The sequence below is a fragment of the Mustelus asterias genome, chromosome 5 (genome assembly GCF_964213995.1).
Source record: "Mustelus asterias chromosome 5, sMusAst1.hap1.1, whole genome shotgun sequence".
NCBI lineage: Eukaryota > Metazoa > Chordata > Chondrichthyes > Carcharhiniformes > Triakidae > Mustelus > Mustelus asterias.
This window is the reverse complement of record NC_135805.1, coordinates 98,235,177-98,260,378: the sequence shown is the minus strand read 5'-3', so window position 1 is coordinate 98,260,378 and position 25,202 is coordinate 98,235,177. Positions and strand designations below refer to the sequence as shown.

Below are 25,202 nucleotides of genomic sequence, written 5' to 3'. Positions count from 1 at the left end.
CAAATGGCCTCCTTCCGCACTGTAGGATTTCTAAATTAGGAAGTGTAGGTTAACAAAGGGACCTGGGTGTCCTTGTCCATACATCGCTAAAAGCTAATTGCAGGTGCTGGCGGTGGTTAATAGAATGTTAGCCTTTATCACAAGAGGGTTTGAGTACAGGAGTGCTGAAGTTTTGCTTCAACTGTGTAGAATCTTGGTTAGGCTGCACCTGAAGTTGTGTGTGCAGTTTTGGTCCCCTTACCTCAGAAAGGATATTATTGCCATAGAGGGAGTGCAAGGAATGTTCCCAAGACTTGTTCTGGGAATGGTAGGATTGTCTTCTTTATGAAGCAAGGTTGGGCAAACCCGACGTGTATTGCCAGACTTTCAAAGATTGAAAGGTGATACAATTGAAACTTACAAAATACTTAAAGGAATAGACAGGGTAGATGCGGGTAAGATACTTCTCTTGGCTGGGGAGTCTAGAACCAGGGGCACAATTTCACAATAAGAGGGAAGCCACTTAGGACCGCGATGAGGAGAAATGTCTTTACACAGAGAATTGTGAATCTTTGGAACTCTCTACCCCAGAGGGCTATGGAAGCTCAGTATGTTTCAGGTGGAGACTGATAGATTTTTGATTCACAATAGCATAAAGGGGTATAGGGATAGTATGGGTAAAATGCTTTGAAGTGTCCGATCAGCCACAATTCATAGTGAATGACAGAGCAGGCTTAACAGGCTGAATGGTTCCTATGTTTCTATGTCATGAAGCACTTTGAAGCTCACAGTATCCTGGTAGATAGTCAACATGGTTTTCAAGAGACAAGATCTACCAAAACAAAATATTTACAGACGAAACTACTTGGATGGCAATACTAGATTTCTCAAAAACCTTTGAAAAAGTTCCTCATGGAAAGCTCTATCCAAATTCCCTCGGGGGACATCATTAAATTGGATCCAGCACTTCCTTACCAACAGAAAACAAAGAGTACTATGTGACGGGGAACCCTTCTCTCCTTGAGATGTCCACTCCATAGTGCCCTATGGAACAGTGTTGGGCCTTTACTCTTCTTGACAGATATAAATGATCTTCTCAACAAGTTAAAAATTAAGGTGCAATTATTTGCAGATGACTGTGTAGTTTATGCATCAAGAAAAACCTAAGATCACATCAATTTAATTCAAGATGATCTTCTGGAATTGGAAGAATGGCAGGACCAATGGGAGATGGCATTCAATGCCAAAATATGCCATGTCATGTGCATCACCAACAAAAGGATTTACCAACAGATATCTTTAGGTTTTACAATGAAAATTCTCTTGAAAAATCTTGGATTCTACATTCAGCAAATAACATCCACAGCAAACAGGGCTCTTGGAGGAATCTTTGAATTGCAACAAGGATATCAGATTTATAGCTTATCAAACATTTGTTCATCCAATCTTAGAGTCAGCATTTGGTCAGATTTTTAAATAGGGGGATTGAAGCGATCCAAAGACATGCTACACGAGACTGCATGAATCAGCATGGGGAATACACCAGTGTTGTATATTTGATCAAAGATTTGGAATGGGGATTGCTCCAGCAAAGGAAGGGGGGAAATGGACTGACCCATATTCTATAAAATATGGAATGGACTAGTAGACATGAACAGAAATAAGTACCCCTGGTGCCTACTGGCAATCACAAAACACAAGGCAGTCGTCCACACAAACTACAACGACCATTTGTTTCCGAGACAATAAAGTCATAGAGGTTTACACCGACTTGTCCATGCTGCCCTTTTTTTTTAAACTACTAAGCTAGTCCCAATTGCTTACGTTTGGCCCATATCCCTCCGTACCAATCTTACCCATGTAACTATCTAAGTGCTTTTTAAAAGATAAAATTGTATCTGCCTCTACTACTACCTCTGGCAGCTTGTTCCAGATACTCACCACTCTGTGTGTGAAACAATTGCCCCTCTGGACTCTTTTGTATCTCTCCCCTTAAAACGAATGCCCTCTAGTTTTAGACTCCCCTACCTTTGGGAAAAAGATGTTGACTGTCTAGCTGATCTATGCTCCTCATTATTTTGTAGACCTTTATAAGATCATCCCAGGCCTCCGACGCTCCAGGAAAAGAAGTCTCAGTCTATCCAGCCTTTTCTTATAACGCAAACCATAAAGTCCCAGTAGCATCCTAGTAAATCTTTTCTGTGCTCTTTCTAGCTTAATAATATCATTTCCATGATAGGGTGATCAGAACTGTACACAGTATTCCAATCTTTCAATCAACAATGTTTCTTCCCAAGGATAATCCCACAATGGGATGAGTTGCCAATGAAAATAGTCACAGGCTCCAACATGAAATCTTCAAGACCCATCTTTAGATTATTTCCATTTAAAGGCTTCACTGTCAGGTCTGCCATCTCAGTAGGTCATGCCAGGTTTAACTAGCGCTGCCCATAGAAATGTTGGTGGAATACAAAAACTATTCCATTAAGCAGACACAGAAGAAGCTATCTGAATCGTTCACTGTAATGAACTCCTGAATCAACTTTGTTCATCCTCCAGCCCAGCTTAATTTTCCTTGATAACCCGAAATTTCTTCCAATACAACAGTAGTCTTATCATTGATTTTGTTGCATACGTACAACTCTCAATCTCAAGCCTTAGCTAAGATAAGAATTAATTTTCAAAACCATTATCATTGTTTTTCTACAATTTTAGTGCACTTATTTGAAGTCATTCCCTTAAAGGTACAATATGTGTCAATGTCATGATTGCATTGCAATCAAATTGTTTCAGAATATATATTTTTGGTTTAAATGTGAACCAACTTCAATTATTCCATTAAAAAAATCAGTGATAACAATAAATGGAGAATAATTTGGGTGTCAAATTTGTGACTGCTTAACATCCAGTACATTAATGTAGGATTGTTGGGGAGGGCCACTGATCTGTGAGACCTGTTAACGGTTTGTTATGAATGCACGGTTTTATAAGATGATTATGTGTTTGGGACTGTCTCTTAAATTCATGGTAAAATAGAGGAATGAAGAGGTTCATGTGATCATGTGTCTGACAACAAGCCCAGGTGATTTGATTACCATGACGACAGGAGGATGCAGGTTAAGACTAGACTGGGAGCAAGATGCAAAATGTTTACACCTGAAACCAAAGGCAATAGCAACTGAGTTGACTGCGGATAGACATTCACTCTCTGAGCTTTTGAATCAAAAGAGAAAGCAGATTGTGGGAGGGAGGACTGTCTCTAGTCAAAGTGACATATCCCATGATATTCTACAGATTCTGGAAAATTTTCCCTGAAGAAGCCAGGAGGAGAAGTTGCCTTACTGCTGATAAATAGTTTGGAAATGTTTTTTAAACTGAGAGAAGCACTTTTCAACATTCACTCAATGTTACAACTCAGTGAAATAAGGTGACATGAACCCATTTGAAGCTGGAAGTCATTGTTGACTATTACTTATAAAGACAGTAATTCTGTGGAAATTGTGCTGTAATGTATACAGATCCAGTGTTGGATTATTGGTCACATTAGAACATTAAGGGTTATCATTTCTGTAGGTTGGAATATTAGTTGCCTACTAAGTGACGTTTTGACAATATTGCTTTCAATTTGTTTGTTGCAGTAAAAGTCTTAAGACATGGAATCGTGTGTGATTCCTTTAAGCTGGTCACTGGAATTTAAATATTTATTTAAACTTCATCAGGCTCTTCAGGGGTCATAACAAGGGACTCTTCAGTGATATTAACTAAATAGCTGAAAATCTGAAACAAAAACAGAACATGTTGGAAAGCACCAGCATCTCAGGAAGCATCTGTGAAGAGAAAAACAGAGTTAATGAGGAATGGGGAGATGTTTTCACCCTCAAAAGGGGTGGATTTGATTTGGGAGGGAGGTTAAAAAGCTAAGCAGGAATCTAACCCACCCCAAAGCCACCCACTTCCAGTTTTGATAAAGGAGGGAGGTTGGTTATTTAAATAGTTTAATGAGGCTGGGGGCCTTCACTTTAACAATATTACAAACAGCAATATCTCACTTCATCTGTTTATTTTTCTTGCACAATTATCTTCTTTGAGCAGTGCACTAAATCAGAATCAATTGATCCCAAGGACAAGATCAGTATCGTCAGACTGTAATACAATAAAGTCCCAACGGAATTTAAATAGGCTTATCTTCTGGTAAATACAATATAAAACTTCAAGTGTTAGCTTACAACATGCCATTGCTAAATCTTTGTGGCAGGATTCATTTTCTGTAATTAAAAATAAATACTTAATCTTAAGTTATCATTCCTAGAGTAATGAACAAAATCTTGATGTTTTGTACAAGTGTACCAAACATGAAACATATTGCAGTCTAGTTTGTTAGGAATCTACTGAACATCTCTATTCATCATTACCAGTAGATGGCCTCAGATGGGCTCAGTGCCAAGAAAATGTTTCTGAAACGTATGTCATTGATTTTACTGGAAATTCTGTCACAGGAAATTAAACTTACGGTAGGCAGTTGCAGAGTCTCTCTCCTTCTGGTCACTGCTCAGAAACATAACAAGAGCTGAGTATGGCACATGGAAACACTGGAAGAAGAAATACAATTGATTGGTGTATTCCAGGAGAGCTACACCCAAACAAAGTTTACTCCAGAACAGAAATGCCACTGAAATAGACCAATCTGTCCCAGATCATAGATAAATCAACAGGTAGCTTTCATCTCCAAATGTTTGTCTGGTTTCAAATGCTTTTTCACCGAAAATATTTTATTATTTAAAAACTGCCATAAAAGCAGACAGACTTTCGCATATAAGATCATCCAGACCAGTTTGACTAGTTGTACATTTCTACTTCTGTAATTTGGCATTCTTTATTTTCAAAGCACCTTCAAGCAGGAAACAACAGCAGCAATGTATATTCATATGGCACCTTCACTATAATGAAATACCTCAAGGTGCTTCACGGGGGCATTATGAAACAAAATATGACACTGAGTCACACAAGGAGATATTAGGTTAAAGGACCAAAAGCTTGATCAAGAAGTATGTTTTAAGATGTGACTTAAAGGAGAGAAGTGAGGTAGCGAGGCAGAGAGGTGTGGGAAGGTATTGCAGAGCTTGGAGCCTATAGACAACTGAAAGCACAGTCACCAGTGGTGGAGCGATTAAAATTGGGAATACACAAGGCCAGAAAAGTGTAGCACAGATATCTTGGAGATCTATGGACCTGAAGGAGTTTAAGTTTATTTATTATTGTCACAAGTAGGCTTACATTAATACTGCAATGAAATGACTGTGAAAGTCCCCTAGTCACCACACTTCGGCACCTGTTCGGGTACACTGAGGGAGAGTTTAGCATGGCACCTAACCAGCACTTCTTTTGTGGGAGGAAACTGGAGCATCCAGAGGAAAGCCACGCAAACATGGGGAGAACGTGCAGACTCCACACAGTCAGTAACCCAAGCCGGAAATCGAACCCATGTCCCTGGCGCTGTAAGGCAGCAGTGCTCACCACTGTACCACTGTGCTCTCCATAGTTTACGGAGATAGGGAGGGACCAGGATTAGATGTTGGGGTGAGGTGGAGGGTGGTGGGCAGAGGGGGCTGGTGCTCATTTGAAAACAAGGGTGAGAGTTTTAAAGTTAACGCATTGCTTGATTGGAAACCAATGTGTGTTAGTGAGCACAGAGGTGATGGAGAAGGGAAATGCTGCAAGTTAGGACAGGGACAGCAGAGTTTTGGATGACCTAAGTTTGTGGACGATAGAATGTAGGAGACATGCCAGGAGTGCACAGTTGTGTGTGGAGATAACAAAGGCATGAACAAAGGTTTTAGCAGCAGATGAGCTGACACATGGATAAAGTCAAGCAGTGATATGAAGGTGGAAATAAGGGTCATGATTCTCCCGAATTGGAGTGAAGTGCCCACACCAGCGGGAAACTCTCCAGGTTTCCTGCTGGTGTGAGCAGCATCTATCAGGTGGGATTCTCCCATCTGATAGATGCTAATCTATTCATAGCGGACAACCCGCCGGCCAACCCTGCTGTTCCAAAACCGGGCCACCATTTTTAAATGACAACCTGATCTCCACACTCGGAGACAGGCCACCCTCCCACATAAACATAAATGGTAGCCCCAACACTGACAGGGAAGCAACACCAACTCCTCACCAAAGAAGGCATCCTCCCCCTCCCCACAAATAACGGGGAACCCACGACCACGCAGGCATAAGAGTGATCTGACTCGACTATCAGTCACTTAGCTCCCCTCCCCCCTCAGAGACCCCACTCAGGCCCCTTTAGGCCACACACCTTGGCAGTGCCAACAGTGCACTGACCCCCTGATACCCTGGCACGGCACCTTGGGCCCCGTGGGGCTCAAGTATAGGTTCAATGACCATTTGCCCCTCTGCTGCTGCCAGGCTGAAGAGGATGGGTCCCTCAAAGATCCTGGGTGTTGGCTTGGCTCGGGTTGGGGGCAAGGATTTGACCACACCACTCTCCACTGGAATGGGGGTGTCGTGGCTGGACTGCCCCTTTTAGCCCTGGAGGACCTGACGATAGTAAGAAGTTTAACAACACCAGGTTAAAGTCCAACAGGTTTATTTGGTAGCAAAAGCCACACAAGCTTTTGGAGCTCCAAGATAACCAAGGCATGCTGATTTCAGGCAGACCTATAAACATTCCTGCCTGTCAGCTGTCCAAATTTTGAAGTGGCCAGGTCACTTTAATCTCCATGCACCTCTGGTCACCTGGCAGGATTTTAAATCATTGCAGCACACCATTCTGCAGCAGAGATTTTTCTTTCATCCTGTCAGAAGCTGCAGGTGAGAACACATATTTATTATCACATCTACATTTGTATTTACAGCACAGGAACAGCCCATTAGGCTCAATAGAACATGCCAGTGTTTATGCCACACATGAACCTCCTCCCACTTGTCCTCATCTAACCCCATCAATATAACCTTTTAATCCTTTCTTACCCATGTACTTTATTTAGTTTTTTTCTTAAATGCACCCAAGCTAGTTGCTTCAACCTGTGGTACTAAGTTCCAGATTCAAACTATTTTCTGGGTAAAGAAGTTTCTCCTGACTTCCCTATTGAACTTATATGTAACTAGGCAGTACGGTAGCGTAGTGATTAGCACTGCTGTCTCACAGCAGCAGGGACTGGGGGTTCAATTCCAGCTTCGGATGATTGTCTGTGGAGTTTGTACATTCTCCCTGAGTCTATATGGGATTCCTCCTGATGCTCCCGTTTCCTCCCACAGTCCAAAGATGTACGGGTTAGGTGGATTGGCCATGATAAATTGCCCCTTAATGTCAGGGGTGTTAGCAGGGTAAATATGTGGGGTTGTGGGAATAGGACAGGACCTGTCAGTGCAGGCTCAATGGGCCAAATGGTCTCCTTCTGCACTGTAGGAATTCTATGATTCCATTTATGGCCTCTAGTTCTAGTCTCCTCTGAAAGTGGAAACCTCTTCACACGTCAATCGTATCAAATCCCTTCATAATCTTAAACACCATGATCAGGTTACTCCTCAGTTTTCTATCTTCCAATGAAAAGAGTATCAATCTTTCCTGATACATATAATGTCTCAGCTCTTGTAGCATACTCGGAAAACTTTTTATAGCAACTTCTCCAGTGTCACTATATACTTTTTAATATAGAAACCATGGGCTGGATTTTTATTTTCCAAGGGAGATTCGAATCGGGTTATGAAACACAGAACTTAACTTTTTTTCCCCAGTAAAACAGTTTTCCTCTGACTTCCCAAACCTACACCATCTTTGGGTGGTATTTTTACAGGTCTGGAAGGCCTTGGGCACAAAACACGCAAGCACCTCATCTAAGGTTGGTTTCCCTATTGAGAGGGACACAGCAGAATTGTTTTTCACATGCTGCTGCGGCTTTTGGAATCTCTCAAAAAGATGCAGTTACTTCGCAGGTGGAGCAAAGTAAAAACAAGTAATAGGTGGGAGCTGGGAAAGATTGCAACAAAAATGTGCAGGGGGAAAATGACAGAGAAAGTGTTAAAGGCAGTGTGGAAGACTATGGACGGTGCTGAATGTGGCATTAAGGTAAGACAGCAGAACTTGTTAATATGAGAACAAGGGTCAGTGCTCTGTGAAAGCAAAACTTAACAACAAATGACAGATGGCCCATTTGGTGGGGGACGGAGGTGGTGGTGGGGGTGGGGGGGGGGGGGGGGGGCGGTGTGGCGGAGGTGGTGGGGTGGGGGGCGTTGCACTGGAACAAAAGAGAAAAGATAAAAATCAGGTCAAAATGGAAGAAAAAGTCACAGTCTCATCTGTGAATGCAAGGCAATGTGCCATGGGAGCAGTCCTTTCAGATGAAGCAACATTTCACTTGCATCTCGTTCAATCTGGTCTGTTGCATTCACTGCTCCGAATATGGTCTCCTCTACGATTAAACACAGACTGAGTGATCCCCATTGCAGATCATCTATGCTCAGTCTGCAAGCATCACTCAACTTTCTTATTGCTTGCCATTTCAGCTCAGCATCTTGCTCTCATGCCCACCTGTCCATTCTCGGCTGGCTGCAATGTTCCAGTGAAGCCCAATGCAAACTGGAGGAGCAGCACCTCATCTTCTGATTGAGCAGCCCTCGGGACTCAACAATGAGTTCAACAACTTTACACTGTGACCTTTCTCTCCATCTTGGCTCCCTTTTTTACTCCATTATTTTTGCCCCAACACAAACCCCCCCCCTCCCCCAACGTAGCCATCTGCAATTGTTAAGTTTTGCTTTCATTGAGCACTGACCTTTGTTCTATTAATACATTCTGCTATCTTATCTTAATGCCGCTTCCATAGGAAGTCATATGGAAGGACTTCCATAGCCCTTGCCATTAGCACTTCCTCTGTCTTGTACCCTCTACATCTTAGTTGCAAATATTTTGCTTCTGCCTTCACTATAGAGGATGCAAAAAACATTCCAGTAATAGCTATAAATCAACAGGTGGAAGGTGGAGAGGAACATGGTACAATTACAATCACTAGGGAAGCTACTGAGCAAACTGATGTGCTGGCAGGTCTCTGGTCCTGTTGGACTTCATCCTAGGGCCTTAAAATAGGTGGCTAAAGAACTAGTAGATGTATTGGTGTTAGTTTTCCAAAATTTACTAAATTCTGGAAAGGTTCCATCAAACTGGAAAGTAACAAATATAATCCCTCTATTTCAGAAAGGATGGCAGCAGAAAACCGGAAACTATAGACAAGATAGCTTGATATCTGTCATTGGGAATGTGTTAGAATCAATCATTGAGGAAGCTATAGTTGTGCACTTAGAGAAACTCAAGGTAATCGAGAAGAGTCAGCATGATTTTGTGAAAGGGAAATTATGTATAACCAATTTATTAGAGCTTTTTGAAGGAGTAACATGCACTATGAATCATGGGGAGCTTGTAGATGGGTTGTACTTGGATTTCCAGAAGGCTTTTGATAAGGTGCCACATCAAAGGTTATTGTGGAAAATAAAAGTTCATGGTGGAGGGGTAATACATTAGCATTGATAGATGATGGTGGCAGGCAGAAAACAGAGAGTATGCATAAATGGGTCTTTTTTCTGGTTGGCAGGATGAAAATCAAAGCAAACTCAATGAACAGCACCTCATCCTCCATCCTTTACAGCCTTCCGAACCCAACATGTAGTTCAATAATTTGAGATTATCACCTCCGTTCCCATAATTAATTTCAAGCTATATTATAATATGCTTAATACATCATTACATGTAGCTTAATCATCGCTCTTGATGGATTTTGAGTTACTTTGGCTGATTATTCCTGCTGGTTACAATCTGTTACATCACACTTTAATAACTCAATCAATCTTATCTCACCAATTCAGGTACTTACTGTGAGCAGAGTCTGGAACACACTGTAGAAGAACATGTACCAAAACATCTTCCCCATTTTAAGTGGTGGCACATACCACAGTAGAATGTAGGATACAACTGCAAAAGGTGCAGACCCAATTATCCTGTAAGAATGCATCAAGTTTAATATGTAGCAAAAATCTGCTTTAGGAAAAGAAATCCTAAGCACGACAGAACCTATCATCTAACCTTCCTCTTATGAGAAATCATCTGTCAGAGGTCACCATGATAATTTGGCTGGAAAATCTTTCTGTTCTATGGGAACACAGTGGCACAGTGGTTAGCATTGCTGCCTCATAGCACCAGGGACATGGGCTCGATTTCCGGCTTGGGTCACTGTCTGTGCTGAGTCTGCACGTTCTCCCCGTGTCTGCGTGGGTTTCCTGCGGGTGTTCCGGTTTCCTCCCACTGTCCAAAAAACGTGCTGGTTAGGTGCATTGGCCATGCTAAATTCTCCTTCAGCATACCCGAACAGGCACCGGAATGTGGCAACTCGGGGATTTTCACAGTAACTTCATTGCAGTGTTAATGTAAGCCTACTTGTGACAATAATAAACAAAACTTTAAAAGCTTTAACCCCTGATGGAAACCTACCTGCTGAACATGCCTGCAGCCAGGGTCTTGTTAATTGCCTAATGTAATCAACGGCCAAATATGTCAGTGTAGGTCATTTAAATCTTAGTAAATATTATCTGATGAAGTAAATCAATATATTTTATCATTTGTATTTAAATGCATTTTAAACACCTTTCACTTTGCACCTGATATTACAAGCAGGAATAGATATTTCTCATTTGCATTCAGAGAAGCGGTGACCTTAGCCTGGCTGCCAGTCACTAAAAGATTAAAACATTTCAGCTTCAGTCATGGCAAAAACCCTGACCTTGGGGCATTGGTTAGAAATTCTTAATTAGATTGCTGCTCAGGCTTAAAATTAAATACACCAGAGTCAGCAGACATTCACAAAGCATTTGATACACTGGTTTGTCAGGGGGAATTTAAAACAACCTGTACAGGTAACCATCCATTCCCATGGTACACATCAGAAGAACAATACAAGACATGAAACACAGTTAAAGTGCAGGATTCAGAATGCTACGCCTACATAGAGCAATGTGGGCTCAACTCCCACATTACTGTCTGCCCAGAGAGAATATAACCACACTTGATGACGTCCAATCTATATTCTGTCCAAAGTTCCCTCATGCTGTGTGTGGTTCAAAATTGATTTCCGTCCAAAAGATGTTAACAAATAATTGCTTTTTAAAAAATCAGCGTACTCTTGGTCGGCTTGAAAGTTTAGAGGTGCCATGTATATTTATATTATGTTATTTGACTGACTAGATTGATTGTTCAATTGATGTGGCTAAATAGAGAACGCTGGGATCTTATAAAATAAGGAATTCATCTATTTTTATTAAATCAACCATTAACTCCTAAACATCCAAACTCCCGAGGACCACATAATATAAATTCACGCATAGTGCTCCAATAAACGTCATCTGTTTTGCAAGGCTACTTTTTTCTTGACAGGACAGGTGTTCCTAAATGACAGATTCCATTGTATGTTTATAGCAAATTATTTTAAGTCCACACAATTAACTTGAAAAATGTCCTGCTTGTTTGTTAACGGCCAGTCTTTCAAAGTGTGTGTTACAGATGAATGAATGAAGCCTTCCTCTTCAATTCCAAACACCCTCGTGTCATAACATCATTGATTAGCTGATATGATTGGTTGCAGTGAAAGGGGATAAGATTAAGGTCAAGTCTTTGAGAGAAAGGCCAGTGAGTATTTCTAAACCCTTTTATCAACAATTCTATGGTTACTAGCTTCTGACTGAGGTTTATAACTGGCTGCCTTCCTTCAGTTTAGTGATAATATAGGACTGAGTCAGCACGGCTTCGTCAAGGGGAGGTCATGTGTGACAAATCTGTTAGAGTTCTTTGAGGTGGTAACAAGGAAGTTAGATAAAGGAGAACTGGTGGACGTGATTTATTTAGATTTCCAGAAGGCCTTTGACAAGGTGTTGCAATGGAGACTGTTTAATAAGTTAAGTGCCCATGGTGTTAAGGGTAAGATCCTGGCATGGATAGAGGATTGGCTGACCGGCAGAAGGTCGAGAGTGGGGATAAAGGGGTCTTCTTCAGGATGGCAGTGGTGTGACTAGTGGTGTGCCTCAGGGGTCAGTGCTGGAACCACAAATTTTCACAATATACATTAATGATCTGGAAGTAGGAACTGAAGGCACTGTTGCTAAGTTTGTAGATGATACAAAGATATGTAGAGGGACAGGTAGTATTGAGGAAGCAGGGGGCTGCAGAAGGACTTGGACAGGTTAGGAGAGTGGGCAAAGAAGTGGCAGATGGAATACAATGTGCAAAAGTGTGAGGTTATGCACTTTGGAAGGAGGAATGGAAGCACAGACTATTTTCTATATTCATCCACCTAGTGAAGATGAGAAGATTGTATTTCAACCTGTGATATAATGAGACTATGGGTGGACTGGAAACCAGTGTATATCTCTTCAAATGCACTGCTGGGTTTTCAGACCAGATCTTGAGCCACTCTGACAAAAAAAATCAGGGGCGTGGTTTATGCCGTCAGTCTGGTGAGACGGGCCTGTTAGAGATGGCAAGGCCAGCTCCACAGAGACTGGGGTGCCAGCTTTCAAAAGCATCCCGATTAGCAGTGAGGTGAACCTCCCCCCAGAATCCTCCCACCCCACTCCCGACCGCCGCCACCACCACAAAGGTATCAGGCCTTTACTGCAAAATTATTGCAGGCTCTCCTCCCCCCTGCGGCAGTGTTGCTGGTGCTCCCAACCTCACTGCCAAGCCCCTCCCTTCAAAGCACTCAGTGATCTCCCCCCACCCGCCTCCCTCCTCCACACCACATGTAATGGAACACCCCTCCCCCCAATTGGGCTTCCCAGAGGGCACACCGCAGCACTGCCTCAATACAGGTTGGCACTGCTAGGGTACTTCCTGGGCCTGTCTCTGGGATCTCCTCTCCTGTTTCTCATCTTCAAACAGCTGTTGTGAACTTTGCCAATGTGGCATCACATTGGCAAGGTTTGAATTTTCAGTGAGGGGGGATGACGTAGTTTGTGCGCCCTTTAATAATATGTAAATTAATTAATTTAGATGAGATTCCCAAGGGAACATCGTTATGTCACTGGTGAGGGGCAGGGAAAATCATGAAACAAGATCTCGCTGGCAAGAAACCCTTTCTTGACTCATGAGATTTTATACCCACATCATCATTTATGCTCACCGGGAACAAGGGAGCAAGATCGCTGCCAAAATCTACCTAGATATTGATCATCTAAAGGCACATAATAGTTCATAAGACAGGCAAAAAATGCTTATGGGAGTGCTTGTTGGTTGAAATGGAATAGCTTTAAAGGGTAGTTGGATTTTGATAAATCTACGACCTTTTAGGATCTACAATATCTATGGACTTTATTCTGTAACCATAGTTTAAAACTAAATGGTTCTGTTTTCATTTTCTTTTGGACAAATAACTGCCAAGGTAATTGGGGAACAGGAAATAATTGTTTATGAGAGGCTATGCTTAATGAATTTATGACTCCAAAGATGCCATGAAGTCTGAATTCAATAGTTAATGGCATGGAACTTAGGATGTCACTTTTGTTTAAACAAACTTTAATTGATCATGCCAGAGAGAAAACCTTTATTCTGTCTTAATAGCTTTAGTGTGGGGCTTGGGTTAAGATATGCTGACAAGAGAATTTGGCTTTAATAAGACAGTTTGGTGTCAAAAGTAAACATGTCATTTGTTTGTGATGGAATGTAAACTTCTGGAGTCTAGAACTCATTAAGTAGGGGTTGTTGCAATGGCAGGGTGACAGAAGATGATTTGCATCCTATAGCCAATAGGAGAAGTGAATTTGGTCCATCTCCAAAACAGGAAGGAAGAATAGGAGAGTGTGGGATAAAAGTTGAGAAGTCGCATTCCATTGGCTTTTGGGGTATAAGCCTTCTGGACACAGTTCAACATCACTTCAAAGACAGAGAAGAGGAATGTCTTCTGTGCTAACAATACTAAGTCCATGGGATCTTGAGCGATGAAAAACTTATAAGTTGTCTTCACTGCTTATTGTTAAGTATATGTGAAATATATAATAGCCTTTAGGGGAGGAAATCTGCTGTCCTTAACTGATCTGGTCTACATGTGACTCCAGATCCACAGCAATGTGGTTGGCTCTTAAAATTCCATTCAGTTTGAGGGCAATTAGGGATCAGCAACAAATGCTGACCTTGCCAGCGATGCCCACATCCCATGCGTTAATAATAATAAAGAAAATCTTCCTTAATAATTTCTACTTGATCCATAAATACTAGTTATTCGTACCTTGTAGGTCAAGTACAACTGAGGATTCTAGTGTTAGAACTTAAAAATTCAGACCTTTGAGTTTTTTTTAAATTGGAAGGGTTTTATATCTCAAAACCCTAAACCATACAGGATTCCAAAGAAGTGCAAGGTAGTTTAGTGCCTACCTAAAGAGATTAGAAGAACTATGAACCCAATTAGATTTTTTGTAAAGATGGCAGATAATACTGCTCAGCTACCTGCTAATGAAACTAAAACAGAAAATGCTGGGAAATCTCAGCAGGTCTGACAATATCTGTGGAGACACAGAACAGAGCTAACAAATGTTTCAAGTTTGGATGACTCTGCGTCAAAGCTAAAGAGAACTGGAAATAGGATGAAATTTATACTGTGTAGAGCAGTGGAACAGTAGGGGCTGGATAGAGGGCCAGTGATAGGTAGAGACTAGGGAGAGGTTGACAAAGATGTAATGGACAAAAAGCCAAAGGGAATGTAAATGGTGATGATCTAATTAAACTTTGTGAGCATGTGGTTTTGGAAGGTGTGATTTGTGATAATGATTTTCTAGTGAGTTATTGCAATTAATTCCTCCATTTAACCAATATAAATTTGGAAATGCTGAGTAAGCATTGAGTGAAATGTCTTAATGACAGCTACAAGAAACCTATTTTTAACTAAAAGTCTTAGACATACAAGTACAATTAGTAAAGGAGGAACTCAAATAAATTTAAGGAAAAATGACTTCCAAATATTTATGAGTGTGAAAGTACATCATCAAAAGAATGAATGTGCTGTTAGTGGCAAGACCACGTGGAAGCACTGGAAGAAATTGCATGAATTAATGAACAAACACAAAACATAAAACTGTCTGAATTAGGCACTAATTATCAACTCACTCCAATCTGTCTTAGAATGATTGATGTAGGAAAAGGAAATAAAGTGCATCATTTTTCATAAGCAACAGGCATCTCAAAGTTCTTCACAATAAATTATGTATTTTTATAGTGTAGTCTGTAAGAGGTTTTGGTCTGAAAACTATGGGCCCGATTTTACCATTTTCATTCTAAGTGCTGAATCTGGGCGCAATTCAGATCCAACTTGGAAATCTGCTTTCAGGCACCCCCATACGCACTTAGCTTGAAAAAAGAATTGCGAGTCTGAATTGCGTTGTGGGTGGGGCTTAGCGCGCTTGAAACAATCAGAGCTCTGAACTGCACATGCGCAGTTAGAAAAAAATTTGAAAAAGCACACCCGTGTCACATCGCTCCTGGGCTGCAAAAAAGCGGATAAAGCGGCCCAGGAGCGAAAAACGGGAGCAATGGACCCCACAGACATCGCGCCCCACCCCCATAACATAACTTCCCCCCTTATCCATCCACCCTTCCCCCACTACCCAGACCGATTGCAACCCCCTGCCCCCTTCCGCCACACTGATCGCCCGCAGAGTGGCAGCAGACACCCCTGCCCCTGCACCCCCCCCCACCAGAGATTCACCTGGCCTCCCCTCCCACACCAGTGAGCGATCAGGCCTCCTCCTCCTTACTCGCCTCCCTCCCCCCCCCCCACCAGAGATACATCTTACCTGCCTCCGTCCCCCTCCCCCCCCAGGGAATGATCTGGCCTCCCAATCCCCCGACCCCCCCCACCAAAGATACATCTCATCCGCCTCCTCTTCCCCCCTCACCAGAAAATGATCACCTTCTCCCACCCCCGCACCCCCTCCCCCCCGCACCAGACAACAATCTGCCCTCCTCCCTCCCCCCCACCAGACAATGATCGGGCCTCCCTCCTCCCTCACCCCCTTCACCAGAGATACATCTGACCCGCCTCCCTCCCCCTCCCTCACCAGGGAATGATCTGGCCTGCCTCCCCCCCCGCCCCCCCCACTGAGTTAGAGAGCCGTTGGAAACTCTGAATGTATCTCTTCAGAAGCTGGAGCTCCCGAAACAGACCTTTTGCTGAGTATGTCTGTTTTGCGCTGAATCTGGACGCGCGAACACGATGGTAAAGGAGGAAGTGCTGATAAAGTTGGGCGGGCAGTTCATTAATTCAATTGAAATGCACGCAAATGCATTTAAATCGGATCGCGGCCATTCCCGGGCTTTGGTAAAGTGGCCATCTGCGCGGACGCAGGCGCGGGTAGCGTTAATGGCCTCATGCCCGACTTTACCACATTTTCACGCCTGAAAATGGGCATGACGCAATAGTAAAATTGGGCCCTATGTGAGTCTTCAGCCACTTAGTAGTAATTTGTCCTTTTGGAACTACAATCACTTGGGCAATGAGATGCTCAGCTGTTGTAATATCAGGAAGCATTTATTAAGTAACAAAAGATAATACTTAGTAGAGTTAGGCAGTGACTTTGCTAGCCTTGGGCACTGGCCACATGGGCTTCCTCACTCTGTCACTTTGAATTTCTCATTGTCTTATTATTCATACATGGACATGCAGAAACTCAACAGTTGTGTTCGGTTTCACATTCTGCAGCACAAGGTGTTGTGGTAGCTACTGTCTTTTTAACTCTTTCTGGTGTACTGCCCATGTTTATGATCACTGGCCTTCGCAGACCCTGATTCAATTAAAGAGTGTATCATCAGTCTCTGATTGCTTTTTTAAAAGTGGCTGTCACCTTAAAGGGGGAATACTGTCTTGTACAGGGATTCTCTTTGTTCTCCAATGCCAATAGGGGTCAAATGCTTTACAAGAATTCTCATTAGACTATACAATGTGATTTCCAGGAATCAAACCGTATCACTGTACTAAAGAGACCACATGATTTCTAGAATTGAAACTTAAGAGGTCTGTACAGGATCTGTGTTGTCTGATAAGAAATCATTATATAGTTAAAAAGGCAATAATACAACAAGAATAAGGTAGTAAGGCGCACAAGCAAGAACTGCCAAAAGTAAAGACTACATAATTACATAACTAATTCCAGAACTTGATTCTTAAAACAGTGATACACAAGGCTATCACATAATATCTTTACACAAGAAAGTGACTGCTTCTTTTAAGGTGTTCCTGTGCAATTAGCATATTAATACCATATCAGAGGGTCAAGACTCTGTAATTAAATAACAGAAGTGCAGTTCTGCATCTAGCATAGTTTATGTGGTTTGTTTCACCTGTTGAATAAAACTACAGCTGCATCTTCACAAAGAGGTAGACATATGAAAACAGTGGTCAACATTGATTACAATTGAGTAGAATATAATACTAAGTTAGTGTGGCTGAAAAAAAAATATACTGTTGAAGCTTTTCACCTTGTACTTACTGACTGTTGTAATGTAGGAAATATGGCAGTTAACTTGTACATGGAAAGACTCCACAAACAGTAATGTGATAATGACCAGATAATGGCCTGTAACTTCTTGGCTCCTCAGCTTCTGTTTTGGGGGGACCCTAAAGGTGTTCTGGGGAATCCCTTTCAGAAGTTCCAAGGTAAATGTTTATTCAATTATCCAGAAATGTTAACTTCATCTGGACAGCATTGCGCTGGGAACCATTCTACAATTTAAATGACTAACTTCGGTTGCTTTGGTCAGTGATATGCCAATAGTTACTCTGAAAAAGTTAGAAGAAATAAATGCATTTCTAACTTCATCACAATTTTAAAGACCCCAACTGAACTCCGCATGGGACAACCCCTACATGTCGGCCCCCAGGGGACTCCCCTGCATCTCTCCTAAATAAGCACCCTAACCCCATCGAACTGATCGGACCTGACCGCCCTCCCTCCCCGCGCACCCCAACCCCCCACTGATGTCTAACTCCCAATGTCAAACTCACCCCCCAATTTTTGGACTCCACCTCCAGCCCCCCACCCCCCCAAAACAACCTCCCGATGACTGACTCACTCCCCTGATATCTGTCTGACTCTCCCCATTTGCTTCCCTGATGTCTAACTCCCCCTGCTTCCCCCCCCCCCCCCCCCCCCCCCACCATGTCCAACTCCTCCTTTGATGTCCGACTTCCCTGTGTCTGAATCTCCATCCCTAAAATCCAATTCACTTACCTTAGACACTTACCTTCTCCCTGGCCTGTTATTTTCAATGGGATATTTAAACTCACCTGCTTTACAACAGCTAGTGCCAAAAAAAGGGGTTGAGTTCTCCTTCGCTGCAATTTCATTTGGACTGCGGTGCTGGAGCTAGAGGTGTGCTGTGCTGCTTGAATCTCACCCGGCCTGAGTCAGGAAGGTCGGACAAGACTGGTGCTATAGAATTTTAGCGCAGGTAAGTTAGCATGGAGTTGCAATCTGTCACCGATTGCCACTCCAGGTGAAGTTACGGCCTAATTTTACGATGTTAACTGAAGGATAGATATTGGCCTGGACACTGGAGTTAACTCACCTGCCCTCTTTCAAAATCATTCCATAGGATCTTTTGCACCTGCCCAATTGGGCAGACTAGGCCTCAGTTTAATGTCTTATTCCAAAGATGGTGCCTCAAATAATGCAGCATTTCCTTCGTGGCTGGAGTGCCAGCCTTGATTTTCTGATCAATTCCTGAAGTGGGACATAAACCTTGTGATTCGGGGGCCAGAGTACAATCAACTGAGCCACAACTGAGAACAAAAATATTGTTGAAATTGGAATGCTCTTTTGGAGAATGAGATTGAGACATGTACTTGTGCTTTGCTGGATCTATGGGGTTTAATACTGACATTGAACCTGAATTTTCTTTTCAATTTGCTTCCATTTTGAGGTGAATTTATGGTGGTAAATTAAGTAAAATAAATATTTAGAAGCTGCAGCTAAAAATATACAACAATGTCCGCTATTTAAGAAGAGTTGTAGAGATAAACCAGGTTACTACAGACCAATGAGTCGATTGTCAATGGTAGGGAAACTATTGGAGAAAAGTCTGAAGGAGAGTATCTATCTCAATTTGGAGAGGCAAGGCTTGATCAGAGATAGTCAGCATGGCTTCATCAAAGGGAGGTCATACCTACCAAATTTGATTTTTGAGGAGGTGATCTGGTGTATAGTTAAGGGTAGTGCAGGTGATGTAGTTTATATGGATTTCAGCATAGCCTTTGACAAGGTCCCACATGGGAAACTTATAAAGAAGGCAAATGCATGTTGGGTCACAGGGCACTTTAATAAAATGGATTCAAAATTGCCTCAATTTTAGGAGACAGAGGGTGATAACTGAAGGCTTGCTTTAGTGACTGGAAGCCAGTGTCCAGTAGCGTACCATAGGGACCTGTGCTGGGTCCCCTATTATTCATGATTTATATAAACAACATAGATGACTATGTGGGGAGTAGGATTAGTAAGTTTGCAGATGACACAAAGATTGGCCGGGTGGTTAACAGTGAGGCTGAGTGTCTTGGGCTACAAGAACATATAGATAGGATGGTCACATGGGCAGATAGGTGGCAGATGGAATTTAACCTTGAAAAGTGTGAGGTGATTCACTTTGGAAGGAGTAATTTGACAAGGAAGTATTCAATGAACGGCATGATACGAGGAAGTTCTGTGAATAAAGGGACCTTGGTGTGTTTGTCCATAGATCTCTGAAGGCGGAAAGGCAGGATTGTAAGTTGGTAAAAAAGGATTATGGGACACTTGCCTTTATCAACCGAGGCATAGATTACAAAAGGAAGGAAGTCATGTTGGAGTTTTATAGAACTTTGGCGAGGCCATAGCTCGAGTACAGTGCAGTTCCGGTCACCATATTATACAAAGGATGTGATTGCACTGGAGGGGGTTCAGAGGAGATTCACCAGGATGCTACCTGGATTGGAATATTTAAGTTATGAAGAGAGGTTGGATAAGCTTGAGTTGTTTTCATTGGAGCAGAGAAGACTGGGGGCGACTGAGTGGTGTATCTGGATTTCCAGAAGGCATTTGACAAGGTGCCGCACCAAACGCTGCTGCATAAGATCAAAATGCATGGTGTTACGGGTAATGTATTAGCATGGGTAGAGGATTGGTTAACTAACAGAAAGCAAAGAGTGGGGGTAAATGGGTGTTTTACTGGTTGGCGATCGGTGACTAGTGGTGTCCCTCAGGGATCAGTGTTGGGGCCGCAATTGTTTACGATTTACTTAGGTGATTTGGAGTTGGGGACCAAGTGTAGTGTGTCAAAATTCGCAGATGACACTAAGATGAGAGGCAGAGCAAAGTGTGCAGAGGTTGCTGAAAGTCTGCAAAGGGATATAGATAGTCTGAGTGAGTGGGCAAGGGTCTGGCAGATGGAGTGCAATGTTGGTAAATGTGAGGTCATCCATTTTGGTAGGAATAACAGCAAAATGAACTATTATTTAAATGGTAAAAAATTGCAGCATGCTGCTGTGCAGAGGGACCTGGGTGTCCTTGTGCAGGAATCTCAAGGAGTTGGTTTGCAGGTGCAGCAGGTAATTAAGCAGGCAAATGGAATTTTGTCCTTCATTGCTAGGGGGATGCAGTTTAAAAACAGCGAGGTTATGTTGCAGCTGTATAAAGTGCTGGTGAGGCCACACCTGGAGTATTGTGTACAGGTTTGGACTCCTTACTTGAGAAAAGATATACTGGCACTGGAGGGGGTGCAGAGGAGATTCACTAGGTTGATTCCGGAGTTGAGAGGGTTGGCTTATGAGGAAGAGACTGACTAGACTGGGGCTATGTTCATTGGAATTCAGAAGAATGAGGGGAAATCTTATAGAAACATATAAGATTATGAAGGGAATAGACAAGATAGAAGCAGGGAAGTTGTTTCCACCGGCGGATGAAACTAGAACTAGGCGGCATAACCTCAAAATAAGGGGAAGCAGATTTAGGACTGAGTTGAGGAGGAACTTCTTCAGCCAAAGGGTTGTGAATCTGTGGAATTCCCTGCCCAGTGAAGCAGTTGAGGCTACCTCATTGAATGTTTTTAAGGCAAGACTAGATAAATGTTTGAACAGTAAAGGAATTAAGGGTTATGGTGAGCAGGCAGGTAAGTGGAGTTGAGTCCACAAAAAGATCAGCCATGATCTTATTGAATGGCAGAGCAGGCTCGAGGGGCCAGATGGCCTACTCCTGCTCCTAGTTCTTATGTTCTTATGACCTGATCGAGGTGTACAAGATTATGAGGGGCATGGACAGTATGGATAATGAGCAGCTGTTCCCCTTAGTTGAAGGGTCAGTCACAAGAGACATAGGTTGAAGTTGTGGGGCAGGTGGTTTGGGGGGATGTGAGGTCTGGAATACACTGCCTGAGAGGGTGGTAGAGGTGGAGTGCCTCACATCCTTTAAAAAGTACCTGGATGAGCACTTGGCACATCATAATATCCATGGCTATGGGCCATGTGCTGGTAAATGGGATTAAGTGGGAGGTCAGGTGTTTCTTGCATGTCAGTACTGACTTGATGGGCCAAAGGGTCTCTTCTGCACTGTATGATTTTATGGAAAAAAAATTATATCTGAATTGAAACCTCCCCCTGCCAGCTCACCAACCCCATCCCCGCTCCCCCCCCCCTTCCCCCACATCTAAAGCACCAACAGGCTCCTCTAGGGCTGACTGAGAGCTTGATACAGCTCATGCAAATGGGTCAGGGAGCATGGTTGACCTTTGTAACACATTTTACCCTCAATTCCACCCAAAATAATTCCTGCTATTATAGAGAAGTGGTTGGAAAAAGACATTGAGAGGACCATTTCCATATACTGTAATTGCAGACTGGTAACATTTTGTCTGGAAATCTCTTTAGGACTCTGGAGAACATTAGTTGATAGTTTTCCTCAACTATTCAACTAGAGACATGAACTTCCCAATGGAAACCTCTCTAATTTTGTGCTTTAAAGTGGGGGTGGAAAGGATCAAGATGGTCTTTTTTCCAATTTTCTGACTGCCTGTGTTTTAGACGGTTGCATAATCCCCTCCCTAACCCTGGAGGTTACTGCAGAAATATGTAAGCTGCTTGATGAAGCCCAGCAACTTACATTGAACAGAAGAAGAGCTTTGTCTGTACCAATCAAGGTACATTAAAATGCTTCAAGGCAACATCAATTTGACTTTGCCACATTGGGCAGACAGTTGCATTAAGCAGGCTGCCAGTGCTCCTTTCAGAACGGCAGCAACAATCACATTCTTTCCAATGGAATCAGACAAGCAAAGAAAGCAAAATCTAATCTGTTTTATGGGTTAACAGTTGATGGACAGGACATTGAATTAAACCCCCTCAATTTTATGAATAATGAAGTCTTCTATTCTATAAATACGCAACTAATGTATAATACTGTTCACCTTAACCTGCACATCAATGCCAGGTACACAGAAAGCTGCCTCGAAGCTATCACTGTGCAGCAAACCTTGGAGCCAGGTATCCAGCTTATTGACTGGTGACTAGGGCTAACCCCTGCAGTCTTGGTTAATTATTCCAGAAAGACTTCAGAATCACAGAATTGTTACAGTGCAGAAGGAGGCCATTTGGTCCACTGTGTCTGCACCAGCTCTCCAAATGAGCATCATGGCTTAGTACCATTCCTCTGCCTTTCCCATGTTCCATTGCATATTATTTCTATTCAAATAATCATCTAATGCCCTCATGAATGCCTCAATGGAATTTGCGTCCATCACACTTCCAGGCAGTGCATTTCAGTGTCGAGCCACTCATCAGTTGAAAAAGTTTTTCTCACATCACATTTGCTTCTTTTGCAAATCTCTTTAAATCTGTGCCCTCTTGTTCTTGATCATTTTATAAGCGGGAACAGTTTCTCCCTTTCTACTCTGTACAGCCCCCTCATAATTTTGAGCACCTCTATCAAATCTCTCCTCAGCCTTCTTCTTTCCAAGGAAAACAGTCCCAACCTCTCCAATCTACCCTCTTCACTGAAGTTTCTCATCTCAGGAACCATTCTTGTAAACCTCTTCTACACTCTCGCCAATGTGTTGTGGTGCCCAGAACTGTGCACAATATTCCAGCTGAGGCCTAACTAAAGTCTTGTATAAAGTTCAACATAACCTCCTTACTCTTGTACTTTATGTCCCTATTAATATATCCCAGAATACAAAACACTTTATTAACTGCTTTCTCCACCTGTCCTGACACCTCCCTCTGCTCCTGCACCCCTTTAAGAATTTTACCCCTTTTTCTATGTTGTCTCTTCATGTTCTTCCTACTAAAATGCATCACCTCACACTTCTCCACATTGAACTTCAATGCCACCTATCTTCCCATTCCACCAGCTTTTCTGCGTACCTTTGAAGAGCTACACTGATCTCTTCACAGTTTACAATGCTTCCAAGTTTTGTGTCATCTGCAAACTTTGAAATTGTCCCCTGCACACCAATATCTAGATAATTAATATGTGTCAGGAAAATCAAAAGCAAGAGTCCAAGTACTTGTCTCAGGGGAAAATAACTACAAACCTTACTTCAGCCCAAAAAATTTCCATTCACCAAATCTCTCTAGTTCCTATTATTCAGCCAATTTTGTATCCATATTGCTACTGTCTTGTAGCAATATGGATTGTTCTGACAGACAAACTGATTCCTATTGTACTACATTGCTAGTATTGAATTCTATTCACTTGTGCATTAGCCTACTTGATGTCCAAAACTCAGAGGTGAAATTATCTGTTCCTTTGAAAAACACAGACGTGTGAATACATGTGTTAATTACAAAGATGTGTGAATGATGAATCAGTGGGCGTGTTAGACAAAAAAGTCTGAACATTTTGTTTATGCCTTGCAGTTTTCATAGCTAAGAGCTTTCAAAGAGAGTACTCCTAGATGAAATAACTGTGGAGTGAATTATTGTGGAGGTTCTCCTGCTTGTCCATTATATCTGTGGCATAAGAAGCCTTACAAAATGGTGCCAATGGAAGGATGAGACATTTTTCAGAGGTCTCTGATGAGGTTACAGTGAAAGAACCACTGAGGAAATTCCCCCCAGAGCTAATTGGATGTTATTTTCATGCCATATTTATTCTGTTGACAGGGCTATGGAGACTGGTGATGATGCTAAAATAGTTTTTTTTGAAATAAGGTTGTCGTAGAATCAAAGAATCGTACAGCATTGAAGGGGGCCATTTGGTCTATCATGCCAGTATTGGCTCTTTGGTGAAGCCATCCAGTTAATGTCTGCCACTGTAAGCTATTGACTCCATCAAAACCAGTCATGTTCTGAACATCACTATTAACTTTTTTCCAATTTTCTCTGCTCTGGGGAGAATAACCCCATTTTATCCACTCTCTCAACAAACTGAAGTCCTGCATTGCTTGTGCCATTTTAGTAATTTATTGTGGACTCTTTCCAAGGCCAAGGCATCCTTTCCAAAGTGTGGTGCCCAGAATTGAACAGAGTTCTCCAGCTGAGGCCTAACCTGCATTTTATTAAAAAAGAAATCTCCTTCTTTGGCAGTCCCTCGGGGTCAAGGATGACTCACTCCACTCTGGGGGGAGAGTTCCAAGGTGGCTGAATAGTCCAATCCTGGAGCCGCAGACTCTGCCACAGATGGGGCTGGTGGTGTTTGATGAGGTGAGTGGGTGGGACGCTCTGGATCCTGCGCTCTCTTTCCGCTGTTTACACTTGGTCACCACATGCTCCACCCAGTGATGATTGAAGAGATTGGCACATTTGTGGATGCTTCTTCTCCAGTTTGTCCATGTGCCTTCCATATGTCGATGGGGATACTGTATTTATTTAGGGAGGTTATCAGAGTGTCCTTGTAGTGTTTCCCCTTCCCTCTTAGTGAGTGCTTGCCATTGCAGAGCTTGGAGTAGAACACTTGTTTCGGAAGTCTTATGTCGGGCATTCGCATAGTGTGAACTGCCCAACACAACTGGTTGAGTATAACCAGGGCCTCAATACTGGGTACTGGCCTGGGAGAGGATGCTCACATTGGTACATCTATCCTGCCAGTGAATTTGCAGAGGCAACGTTGGTGGTATCTCTCCAGGGATTTGAGGTGTCTGCTGTAGATTGTCCATGTTTCTGATGCATGCATGAAGGCGGGGACCACGGCTGCTCTGTAGACTATGGTGCTGGCGCTTG

General features: G+C 42.6%; 1 protein-coding gene across 1 annotated transcript in view; it reads right to left on the bottom strand.

Annotated features, from left to right (window-relative positions):
- The window catches only part of LOC144494003 (sodium-dependent lysophosphatidylcholine symporter 1-like), a 149,244-nt gene that overhangs the window by 34,988 nt on the left and 89,054 nt on the right, over window positions 1-25,202 (bottom strand). The window contains exons 8-9 of the mRNA XM_078213577.1: window positions 9,864-9,987; window positions 4,490-4,568 (exon numbers count right to left, since the gene is read on the bottom strand). Coding sequence (XP_078069703.1) covers window positions 4,490-4,568; window positions 9,864-9,987 — 203 coding nt within the window. The remainder of the gene's footprint in view (window positions 1-4,489; window positions 4,569-9,863; window positions 9,988-25,202) is intronic.